The sequence below is a fragment of the Dreissena polymorpha genome, chromosome 5 (genome assembly GCF_020536995.1).
Source record: "Dreissena polymorpha isolate Duluth1 chromosome 5, UMN_Dpol_1.0, whole genome shotgun sequence".
Taxonomy (NCBI): Eukaryota; Metazoa; Mollusca; class Bivalvia; order Myida; family Dreissenidae; genus Dreissena; species Dreissena polymorpha.
The window spans coordinates 21,753,793-21,766,764 of NC_068359.1; the positions used below are offsets into that span (position 1 = coordinate 21,753,793).

The 12,972-nt window shown below is 32.3% G+C and overlaps 1 protein-coding gene across 1 annotated transcript in view; it reads left to right on the forward strand.

The window, feature by feature from the left end:
- LOC127831872 (myeloid differentiation primary response protein MyD88-like) overlaps positions 1-11,884 on the forward strand; it is a 38,335-nt gene extending 26,451 nt beyond the window's left edge. The window contains exons 8-12 of the mRNA XM_052356945.1: positions 4,290-4,307; positions 7,338-7,373; positions 8,220-8,409; positions 10,491-10,582; positions 10,792-11,884. Coding sequence (XP_052212905.1) covers positions 4,290-4,307; positions 7,338-7,373; positions 8,220-8,409; positions 10,491-10,582; positions 10,792-11,513 — 1,058 coding nt within the window. The 3' untranslated portion in view covers positions 11,514-11,884. The remainder of the gene's footprint in view (positions 1-4,289; positions 4,308-7,337; positions 7,374-8,219; positions 8,410-10,490; positions 10,583-10,791) is intronic.
- Positions 11,885-12,972: the final 1,088 nt, after the last annotated feature.

The following is a 12,972-nucleotide window of genomic DNA, read 5'->3' on the forward strand; positions in this document are numbered from 1 at the left end:
TAAGTACTTATAACGCGTTACAATATATTCTTTAAATAATACATTTATTATAAAGACGATAATAGGATATAGAGAATACTAAGTTAGCGTTGAATACAGAGAAGTTTATGTTGCGAGCAACATAAACTTCTCTGTATTCAGCTCTAATCCTAGTATTCTATTTATCCCATTTGATTTTTTAAACGTGACATTTAACATAAATAGATCTAATAACCTTAACAATAATTTTAATTCAGTCTTATAAGCGCTTAAAATCTAACGAATGTAACCATGCGTAGTGATATAAATGTATTTGTTCTGGTACGCAAAAAAGGCTTAAACAATTCACACACAAACTGTAAAACAAGTAAAAATATCACCATATGCCTCGATTCAATTTTACGCAGTATGCGAATTGTAACACATTACGACCGCGAAAAGAAGATTTTACTTTACTATAATTCATTTTTTTTTCGAAAGAAAATGATCAAAATCTAATATGACGGCGATTGCATCTGACAAAATGATGTCGATGTCAACATACATGTACACCATCGACAACCTTGACAATTTCGACGAGTAAACAGACAATTGCAGCGACTGACACTTTATTTGACTAAATGTAGGGCAATACGTTTTCCGACGTCGGACGACGAATTTAAAGACGTGTTTTTTATATAATGTTATGGGTATGCCGTGTGTGATCCGATGCATCAATGGCACCCATGTTAAAATCATTTCCCCGAGAACAGGGGACGACAAAGGTACAAACAAAAACAAAAACACGTTCGAACTAGTATCTTACCTCTAATTATCCTTTAAAATCCATCTATGAATCCATTTAACTCAATAATTAACGATTTTGCATTTAGGGTCTTTAATAATTATTTTAGCATAGTTAAATAAAGACCCTTATGCCATCATATCACTATATTCAAATGAGTTTACGAACTCGATAAACTTTATTTCTCGTCACACACAACGTCATGTACTCTATCTACATTACTGCTGTTAAAATGAACCGGAGCAGTTTATCAAATAATAGCCGTTGGTAAACTCGGTTGCAATTGCAGATTTCTGCATACAAACATAATTATGTTTAAACTTGCACAATATTTTATTTGTCTATGGTAAATGCCATTATTGTACAAGAAAATAATTTTATATATTAATACACAAAGAATGGAAAACATTCCATTACACAACAGATAAATGAGTGGATTATACCCGTGTACAAAATGGGACGTTCCGAATTCCAATGTGGTGCTATTTTTACCATCTTATATTTTACACAGCTCTATGCCTAACGTGAATTAAATCGGAAAGCAAATATTGCAGATAATTTATGAATTGTGCGATATTTGTATGGCTTGTTGTACATTCTTAAATGGCAAAAGTATATGCATGGGTTATAAGCAATGCACATTACACGAAATAAGGAAAATGTGATAAATTGACAATTCAAATATGTCGATATACAGTTCATGTACTTGTGAAATAAGTCGAGTTTATAATAAATCGTCAAAAAAAATGGGGAAAATGACGCAATAAGTATGTCATTTTATGACGCCATCAATCAGCTGATTCATTATACTGATGGCGAAAAAGTATGTCATATGACTAGAGTTAAAGGTTGAAGGTCGTATAATTTTGAAGCTTAAGTTTTCTCGACTTTATTTCTTATGAAAAATCATTCAGTGGTAAAGTAAAAAGTAGTCCGTGCACGCGACAGGTATATCCCACAAAGTTGAATACAGGCTAGTATATTCCATAAGCTGTTATACCGTCAATGTCTCGTTGAAAATGGGATAAAAATATAACCTGAGCTTTATGAGTTTTTTACGATAAGACGTTATTTAAAATTTAAACAAATACGTGTGTTATCAAATACAATTGTTGAAAAGCAGATCATAATATAAAACCCGTTGTGCATACATTATATGCAAGGCACTGGACTGCTAAATATTTAAAATATTTCAATTAATTATTCATATTGTTATGTCGTGTTTAAAAAAAAACTGCTTCCAAAATTGTATATTTTACAATGCGTAAGATTCGAAGCTTCAGAGACCATTATCACCAGGATTCAAATCGAATACGAAACGTTTCCGCACAGTCATTTAAAATGTAAGACCTTGAATTCCTACTTCTATTTGGCACTTTAAAATGTATAAGAGAAACATAAACCATACCAAACGAACGTTAAATCACAAATGTCTGAAAAAATGTAGTTTTATGTCTTTTTGTTGTTGTTTCGAATGTATTTTTTAGCAAATTGATGGAAGCAAAAATTATGCAAAATTGTTGGAAGCGAAAATTATAATTGTTTTCTAACATGTCAACCACATATATTAAACGCTTGCAACGATTTAGAAATACAAACGGCATCCCCTGTTTAATAAGCTTTGACGCAAATGTAAGGCATACAGGAAACTCATTCAGGTTGAGAAAAGAACGGTCAATTAAAATGTGTGATTTACGTTTACATCCAAGAAGTCTCTTTTGTGTATATTCGAATTTTATGAAGCAAGCTTTATAAAGAATATTCCAACATGTGTTCTGCCTTAGTGATAGTAATATTTTTATCTTTCTCATCACAGTGACGTTGACCTGATTGGCCCCAAATGCCACCAAATGAACTTAGTAATTATACTAGTTGCTTTATCCAGAGTCGTTAAAGGGATCTTTTCACGGTTTGTTAAATTAACAAAATTGAAAAAGTTGTTTCAGATTCGCAAATTTTCGTTTTAGTTATGATATTTGTGAGGAAACAGTATTACTGAACAGTTACCATAGTCCAATATAGCCATTATATGTAACTTTAGACAATTTAAAAACCTAAAAATTATAAAGCGTTGCAATGCGAAACGATTGAATAATTTGGAGAGTTCTGTTGTTGTCGTTTGAATTTACGAAACTACGAAGATTGCTTATATAAGGTATAAAATACTTAAGATGTGTATACACGGCGGAAAAGCCGAGAGGGCTAATGCGTTTTTACTTAAGACTAACTCCAGGACTCCGGGGGTCACTGGTTCGAGCCCTGGTACCGGCTACTTTTTTAAATTTTATTCTTGATTTTTTACTGGAGCTTTTAAGATCCAATGTTTACATTTATCAATATAAAGCATTTAATGACAAACTTAAAAATATGCCAAAATCTGTGAAAAGGCCCCTTTAAATCGATTTTTTATAGCAAGTGAAAGTACACGAACATTTTCACCTGAATTTCTTAGTTACAAAACGGGACATTCTGCTTAATTATAGAAAAGAGTTATGGGCTTTCTTGGCGATTACCACACAGTAAGATCCTAAAGATATGTGAACATCTTCACATAGTTTTTAAACAGATATGAAGCCTTTTTGCCAACAAAATCTTACCTTAATTTCATCTTGGACGTACACTCCATTTCGACTTTCGAAGAATATGAGGAGATATTAATATTAGTTGTGCTAAAACCGCGAGCGCATTCATAGGTTTTGGTCTTACAAATTATCAAGAGCACGAAGACATATATACAGTTTAACTTTAATCTGAAGTAGATATAGAGATTTGGTTATTATTAGCCAAACTTGTAAACTACAAAAAAATCCTGTTAAACAAAAAGTCAACTATTAACCTTGATCACTAACCTTGCATGGTGATCATGGAGACGAGTTTTACGAGAATAAGAATTTTAGTAACATTACTATTTATTTGCTTCAAGCACATCTTAACCTTTATTTTATCTTGTACGAAACCCCTTACCTCATTCGTCTAAGTGAACTTTTTCTATAAAAACTTAAAAATCTTTAAAAAAAAGATATATTTTTTTAACCTATGTTTTGCTCTGTTAACCTATATATGCTGCGGATCTGAATGATTTTTACCCAATTCGGAACGATGGTGATAAAAGGGTAAATCATGTGACGTTTCTTTAAAGTCAGCACATATTTAGGAAAAAGACGTGTTCTTTAAATGTAATGTTTCCACTGGAGGGACAACGTGCGACGCGCCATTTTATACATACCGTGTTGTCAATTGATTATTTTATCTGCATACTTAACCACATAACGCATTGAAAATGTTTGTGATTATACTTCGCTCATTTAGAAACCCGGCGTAATTATACCTGTGCAGGTTACTTTTGTAAAGAAATTTACCTCTACAAACTTTATACTCAGAAAATATGTTTCTATTGCTAATCTTCTTTCCAGTCTTACTGTTCGATATATAAACGTGTCTTGAAATCAGTTCCACCTATAATTTAAGTTACATAAATATATTGATTTTGTTGGCACATTCTAAAAGTTCTTATGTTCGGTTTCAGATCGTTGGGAATGTTTCGGTAAGTACTTATAACGCGTTACAATATATTCTTTAATTGATGAATTTATTATGAAGACCGTATTAGGACAAAACCTAAGCTATGTTAATTTTACGTTAAGACGTTATTTAAATTTTAAACAAATACATGTGTTATCTAATGCAATTGTTGTAAAGCAAATAATAATATATATCCATTCTGCATACATAATTTCAGGGCACAGGACTGCTAAATATTATAAAATATTTTAATTAATGGTTCATATTTTTATGTCTTGGTTAAATAATCTGCTTCCAAAGTTGTATATTTGTGGCAATTCCTAAGATTCAAAGCTTCAGAGATCATAATCACCAGGATTCAAACTGATTACGAAACGTTTCAGCACTGTCATTACAAATATAACACCTTGAATTCCTACTTCTATCTGGCGAATGAAAATGTATAAGAGAAACATAAACCATACCAAATACATGTTTAAATCACAAATGTATAACAAAATGTAGTTTTATGTTGTTTTGTTGTTGTTTCGAATGTATTTTTCGCAAAATTGTTTGAAGCGAAAATTACGAATAATTGTTGGAACCGAAAATCATTATTGTTTTCTAACATGTCAACCCAATCACATATATTAAACGCTTGCAACGATTTAGAAATACAAATGGCAATCCATGTTAAATAAGCTTTTACGCAAATGTTAGGCATACAGGAGACTTATTCAGGCTGAGAAAAGAACGGTAAATTTAAATGTGCGGTTTACGTTTACATTCATGCAGTCTCTTTTCTGTATATTGGGATTAAAGAAGCAAGCTACATAAAGGATTTTCCAACATATGTGCTGCCTTAGTGACCGTTATCTTTTTATCTATCTCATCACAGTGACGTTGACTTTATAGGCTCCAAATACCACCAAAAAATGAACTAGGTAATTATACTAGTTGCTTTATCCAGATATTTTTTGTATTGCAAGTGAACGTGTTGCACGAACATTTTCACCTAGCTTCAATCTGAAGAGTATATATAGACATTTGGTTGTTATAAGCCAAACTTGTTAAGAACAAAATAGATATAATCCTGCTTAACAAAATGTCAACTATTGACATTGATCACTTGCATGGCGATCATGGAAACAAGTTTTACGAGAATATGATAAGAAGTAAAATAAATATTTATTTGCTTCAATCACACCATAACCTTAATTTTACCCCAACCTCACTCGCCTTAGTGAATATTTTCTTCTATAAGAAGTTAAATATAATTTATATTTTCAAATTTTTAATCTATGCTATGATCTGGTGAACTATATATGCTGCGAATCTGCATGACATATTAAGGAAAACAAACGTGTCCTCTGAATATTATGTTTTAACTGGAGGGACAACGTGCGACGCGCCATTTATACATACTGTGACGTCAATTGATTCTTTTTATCTAAATACTTAAGTTAGCCACATAACGAATCGGAAATGTTTGTGATTGTACTACGCCAATTAATAAACCCGGCGTGTTCGTACCTGTGCAGGTTACTTTTGTAAAGCAATTAAACTCTACCAACTATATACACACAGAATTTGTTTCTATTGTATATCTTCTTTCCAAAAATTATTCCATAGCAATGATGAAACGATCAGTCCGACTGCAGATTAAAGAAACTACGAGAAATTTCTTTCGGTCTCTTTTGGGTCGAACAAAGGTGATTGTTTGTCTGTCTAAGTGTTGAAATATTTCTTATATTGATGTACGGCACCGTACCATAGCGTACCGTACAATGCCGTACCGTAACGGTCGGTACATGACCAAGTTGCACGTTTCCATGAACGGCAGAAATTAATACTAAAAATCCAGGTGACACTAACCGTAAAAACTAGGATCTAAATGCAAGGTGTCATTGACAAAAATATATTGTGTCGGACGAATACTTTTAGTAACGTCATCTTTTTATGTAATTGCAAATTTTTATATAGAGATGTTGTTTTTGTAATCATTTCTGAACCCGAAGCTCATTTTACTGATTTTACCTAACACTTATAATAAATAATGAAATGCTACCCCAAACAAACCGAAAAACAAAGGTCTAAACGTTAATGTGTTTAACAAATGAACACAATATAATTCCTCAGAGAAGATAATGAAGATATATACTTATTTTGTGCAATTGTTATATTTAAAGTAATAACAAAATATGAATGTTAAAACGACACAGTTCTTCATTTAACAAATAAATCCAATGCTAAATATATGATCGATTTCATCGATTTCAATCAAAGCGGTCCAAAGTTGGATAACAACTTTTACTCAATCTTGATTGGTCAGACATGTTTGGAAAAAAATGGAAGCTTTGCATTGCATTGGGTTTTGATTGAAATCTTAAGCGAGATTGTTATATCAGAAAACTTGCGCATGTCGAAAGTCTAATCTGTCTTTCTTAGGACGATTTCCTGTTGAAGCGATACAAGCTGCCGTCAACTGTCCATGACATTAATTTATGCAAGATATATGATTACGCGTTTCAAGGTAATCGTCCACAAATTGTTGTAATGACAGTTTCTAATTTTATGTCAAAGATTCAAAAATAAAAGCGCACTTTAAAGTGATGATCGCCAAAACACTTATTACGAAGACTCATACGGAAAATACAGTTTCATTTATGAATAATCATCATTTTAAATCGATACAATTATAAAGCGTCATAAAAGCAAAATGCTAAAATAATGTGGACTATTTTTGTTGCCGTCGTTAAATTTTGTAACAAAACGTGAGTCAGCTTTTTAAAGTATCACGTGCATTTTGAAGTACAATAAACCGGATAGCCGGGCAGTTTCCTCTGTTATTTGTCCAAAAGTCACTGGTTAGATAATTAGTGTGTTTTTATTCGAATGATTGAATTATGTTTTGACCAAATCCAGAAATCGTGTTATATGTATTGAATTCTGCTCGAATGCATCTATTTACAAGAACGTCTTAAAAAATTCCAATCCCATTCGTTTTAAAATTCAGTATGTGATAATCACCATGTACCTTTTGCAGACGTTAAATATATACTTATTGTTTCAGATGCCACGATATCTGAACGTCTACCAATTTATGTATGTAAGTATATTTGACCACAATGTATTTAACTTAAATTGCAGACATGTTAAGCGCTTGCTGTAATGCTGATCTGGATTAAATAGACTTTTAAAAGTCAAACCTCTACTGGCTGATACTCTACCAACCTAAATGTAATTATGGCTAAAAACCACCATGTTTATTTTCTCCCATGTGTGTTGGCTATTAAGATGTATCTGCAAGCGGCATACATTTGCTTAACGACATCTTCCTTTTCCTTTAAAAAACAATCGATATAAGGCTTCTATATTACACATTAAAATTAACATCATGACCATAAGTAAGAAAGATTGGCCATAATAAGGTTCTGTTTAAAGTGTACGTCGTTTTTATGTTCAATGAAATGCAATCCCCCAAAGTATACTACCATTACTTGAATGCATTAATTTACGCCCGAACATGTTTATTACATTAATGTTACATATTACAATACGTGTACAGGCAAATATACAGCAAATGACCTTGGTTTCATTTATCAATTCCGATGGCTATGTATTTAAAAAGTATTTAAATGATGCACATAATGAACGTTTAGACCAAGTAACGCCCTAACAACATTATGGTGATCTTGCAAATGTCGAATAAAAGTGCCTTATGCAAATAGCTATTTCCGCAATACAGCGCACATAAGCGCACAGGTAAGTTGCGAATCGACACATATAAAGACAGTAATAAACATGTGTTTATTACACTCGGAGTTTACCTATACATAAAACATGTTACTCAAACTATGTTTGCTTAAAAATGAAGTCAAGAAGAGTATTTATAACGTTTTATACCCGCCTTATTTTTCCAAAATACTTTGAACTTGTCCTTCTTTTTAATCAGCTGACGTGATCGATTATACTTTCGACGCTTTCGTGTGCTACAACCAAGACGACCCGGGGGACAAGCAATTCGTACAAGACCTAATTGAGGAGCTAGAGTGTAGAAGAGGACTTCGACTCTACGTCCCAGGGCGCGATGATCAACCGGATGCATCCGAACATATCAACAATGCTGGCGAAATTGAGAGAAGGTAAGCAAACATCACGGACAAAAAATCTGAAATACTATATACATACCAATTAAAAAACAAACATGTAATATATTTGCTACTTATATACATTACAAAGAATAAAAAAAATAAATCAAACTGGGGTCATCGAATTGGCACTGCCAATACAAGTAATTGGAGGCTTTAAACGGCCCCAGAAGTTTTCACAACACATTTAAGTGAGGATAAAAAAACTCATAGAATCACGAATTAAATAGTAACACAAGAGAATTACATAACCGTCCTGATGAATTATCCAGATTAAAATTAATTTAATAATGACGTAATACCATCCCGCGCTTTGGTGACACACGATTTTAAATGCTAAGATCTTGAAAGGTACATGATTTCCATCACAAACTATTCCCTAGATCAAAGGAATAATATGTTGATTAAATTATGTTAACATACAAGACAAAATCAAAATTATGCCTCTGATTTGCCGTAACTAAACAAACTTGAAGGACAAGTTGTATTTTAAAAATTCTACAAACGCATATTACGAAAATCCTTTGTTTAAAAAAGTGTCTTAATAATAAAACTTAAAGTGATATAAATCTTGGATAAGAAAACATGTTGTAGTATGTTAACATAGCTTTAACAGAAAAATACAAAATGCTGCGATACTTTGACAGAAAATTGACATTGGTTACTATGAAAGAAATTTGCTTTGAAAACCAAGAAACATATATTGTTCAGTAAATGTATAGTACTATTATATACTTTAGATAAAACAAACATTTATCAAATCAATAAGTATTCATCCAGCGTTCACCTTGCAATATTTACATCTCTTAAGACATTTCAGAACATCATTGTAAACGAAACTAAGCTGACATATATATAAACTTTCAATATCTAAATTGTTATTATTACGTGTGACATATGGGCTTGATTTCAAAGCACATCGCTATATTATAAGTTGATTTACACAATAACTTAATGATTTAACACTTGACTGACTAATAATTAATTTTATATTTAATTATTAAATTTCATGTCTAGACAAACGTTTTTTTCATATTAATTTAGTCAAGGTAACCTGTGTAATCGCCCCTATGTTTGATTGACTAAAATGTTGCAAATTTCTTACAAAATATGGGAACAATACAAATATCTTCAAAAAAGTCCTGGTTTTAAGACAAAACAATCAAAGAGAATTAATGATGTTAACACTCTTAACTTACCAAATAAGGTCAGTCAATCACAACCCACAAAATTGTGGTGATCTTCCATATAGGTAGGTGCCATAAGAAAGAAAGCATATAGCAACCAAAAAATTATCATTTTATTATATGTAATGTCAACAGCAGATGTAAGGTATGTTGTTAGTACCCCTGTGAACCTTTGAATGCGCATGCTCCAAGATGCATAAGGCCCACGAAAATATGCTGAAATGGATTCAATATATGTATAGAGAATATGATATGTATTTGCAGTGTCATATTGTGTTCATTTTTTCTGCAGGTTTTGTGTAATCGAGTGTTGTCTATACTTCATATGTTACATGCCTCGTCGTTTTGCGATATGATCTTTGTCAATTATGTCGGACCGCATTGTATAATAGGATTTTTCCGGAAGGATTCGAGATTGGTTCGTGGTAGCCATACGGGACCGATGAAGTTGTCTCTGGGTACTCCGGCTTCCTCAAAACGAACAAGACACGAGAAAAAATGAACATCTTTCAGTAGAAACTACATAGCTGAAATTACAGCTATGCTTCAATATTCGTCCCAACGTTCATGAGTCTAATAAGATAAACAGTTAGTGTTGAGAAACACTCATTCGAGTCCACATATACTGCAGACTCAAGCGCAAAAGCACCATGTAAACTTCGAAATACACACAATACGGTTTATTATGCTTGTTCAGCTTACTGTTCACTTTGCGCATATGTGCTGTTTTTCTATTTGCTACAAGAACATTTATCATAGATATTACTTTCTTGAAATAATGCGGATAAAAACTTCTACGTTGTTAAAGGAAGAGAAATCAAACTTATTATTATTCATTGGTACATAAATGTAAGTAATTTTGCTATATGTTTTGCTTCTCGTTTTCAGGTGCCGAAGAGTTATAATTGTCATGTCACGTTCGTATCTTCAGAGCACAATTTGGGAATTCCAGGAACAATTTGCACAAGCACTCTTGCCAGGTAAAAATATTGTCTAATACTTTATATGATTGATACCCAGGTGTTATTATGTGCGTTAATCTGGTAAACACTTAAGCGGTATAATTTTCGCAACTGGGATATTTCTTCAGCAGCAAGTAAAGAATCCCATTTCAAATAATAGTCATTATATAAAAGTTTCAGGCTTGTTTATGTCGTTATTTGTTACATCATCTAGTTCTCTGTTTAAGACGCCAGGAGGAACCGGCTGATTACAATGCTTCGAGAAAGAGATGTCGTCCTGCCAGAGGTACTTGAAGGGTGTAATACTCTTGACTATAACGAAATGAACCAGGTAAACTGGGTCCTACTGAGATCAGTAATCAGAACACCGATAAGAGAATATATGAGAAGTACAAATATTGAATACTTGCGAAATATCAGTTTTCCACGAATAGCCGATCAGACACTACTAAAAACGGTTGAACCTGCTCGAAATGTTGCGCCGCCAAACAATAATACAATACCAAAAAAGTTAGTTCCTTCTCAAAATGACCAGCCTCCTCTTAACCTTAATGAATCAACCGAGCCGATCACTGAGCAGTCAGACTTGCGGAATATCAGTGTTCCAGAAATGGCCGATATTACAATACCAAAAAAGTTAACTCAATCTCAAAATGATCAGCCTTCTCTTAACCCTAATGAATCAACCGACCCGATCGCCAAGCTGTCAGGCCCCCAAACACGCCCACTGCTTGAAGACCAGATATTTGAGGAAGTGACAAATGCTTCACCATCAAATGTTCCGCAAACAGAACATGCACATTTATTAATACTCACATCTCAAGAACCTCAAAACGTTGCCGACCAGCTAACCGAAATTGCAAATGACCTAACACCTTCATCTCAAGAGTCTCAAGATACTGTTGGTGAAATGACCTCCGAGGAAATGAAAAAGTCCTGTGACCTTTAATTTCCGAATAGCGTCCCTGACGTGAACTGATTAAACTGAACGTTCTAGAAAAAAATTCAGTAAGCATTACATGAAGCCGCCTGAGACAAGTTTTATTATCATAATTTCTAAAAGTTTCATTTACCTAAATGAATTAAATGCGGTCTATAAAAACAGTTTGCTGCTCACATATTATTATTTTGTTCTAAATTTGTTGCTCTTAGTATTTGTATTGTATTCTGTTTTATTTTCTGTCTGTATTATGACTTTGTACAAAAACAACAAGTGTTGCTATTGTTATTGATTCTTCATCTATACTTATTTGTTATTGATTGTTGTTGATCACTTTGTTTTATCTCTAACAATATCTTGAATTTTGGTTTACTTAAATATATGTGCGTACGATTGCGTTAATTTGTAGAAATTAAAAAATGTACCTGTATAAACACGTTTAAGCAGTTGACTTAAAAACATTAACAGAAATGACGTCATAATGTCTGAATGACTTTATTCCATGAATTTAATGAATTAAGTTGACGACATATTTCTGCTTATTATTACTTTTGAACATTTATGAAAACATAATAAATATTATAATAATAAATATAATCAATAAATGGCGCTACAATTTAGACAAACATATCATCACCAATATTTGATTTGACATGTCACATATGTTGATGCAAATGTAATTCTTTCGATTTGAATATACACAAAGTATAAACATTTTTGCGTTTTTGTGTTGGTTGTTGTTGTGATCATTGTTATTTATCGGTGGATTCGACAGCTGTTTTCCTAATGGCGCGCATAATAACATGCATGTACATTCCGTGAATGATATTCAATACATAATATATGTAAACATAAGCTTTTTTCTAAAACGAGTAAGAAATCAACATGCAAACACACGACTTTCCAACAATAATTTGTTTTAAGATTCCATTACCTCTGTTCTTGGATGTAAATAAAAGACTCATTCGTGTTAATAGCAAAATAATAATAATAATTGTCAACTCAAATTATTGATTTCCCCAATAACTATACTTCAACAGCTAGTCAATATCTGGTTGGTGTAAAAATAAATAGTTTTAACATGTTGTATTTGTGGTATAGAATATAAAAAATATAACGATATTTTACAGATTCAAATTCAATTTTATAAAAAAAGAAATATGCAATAAAACAATAATATTTGTAATGGTTAATACAGTAGGCTGTAACATTCGAATATTGTTTATAATTCGCATCTTTTTTTAAAGCAAATGTAATGGTTCTTGTTGGGGGGCTTGGAGGATTTATGATGACATCGCACAATTGTTAATTGAATGATTAAATAAGACTGTATATGTCAAATTGAACAATTAATTAATGTTTCCAATACATAATGTGAATGTTTGCTAGATCAACTAATAATGCAACTTCAATTTGTTTAAAATAGGGGTACCTTTAATTATTCTCACTTTTTGAAAGGACACATTTT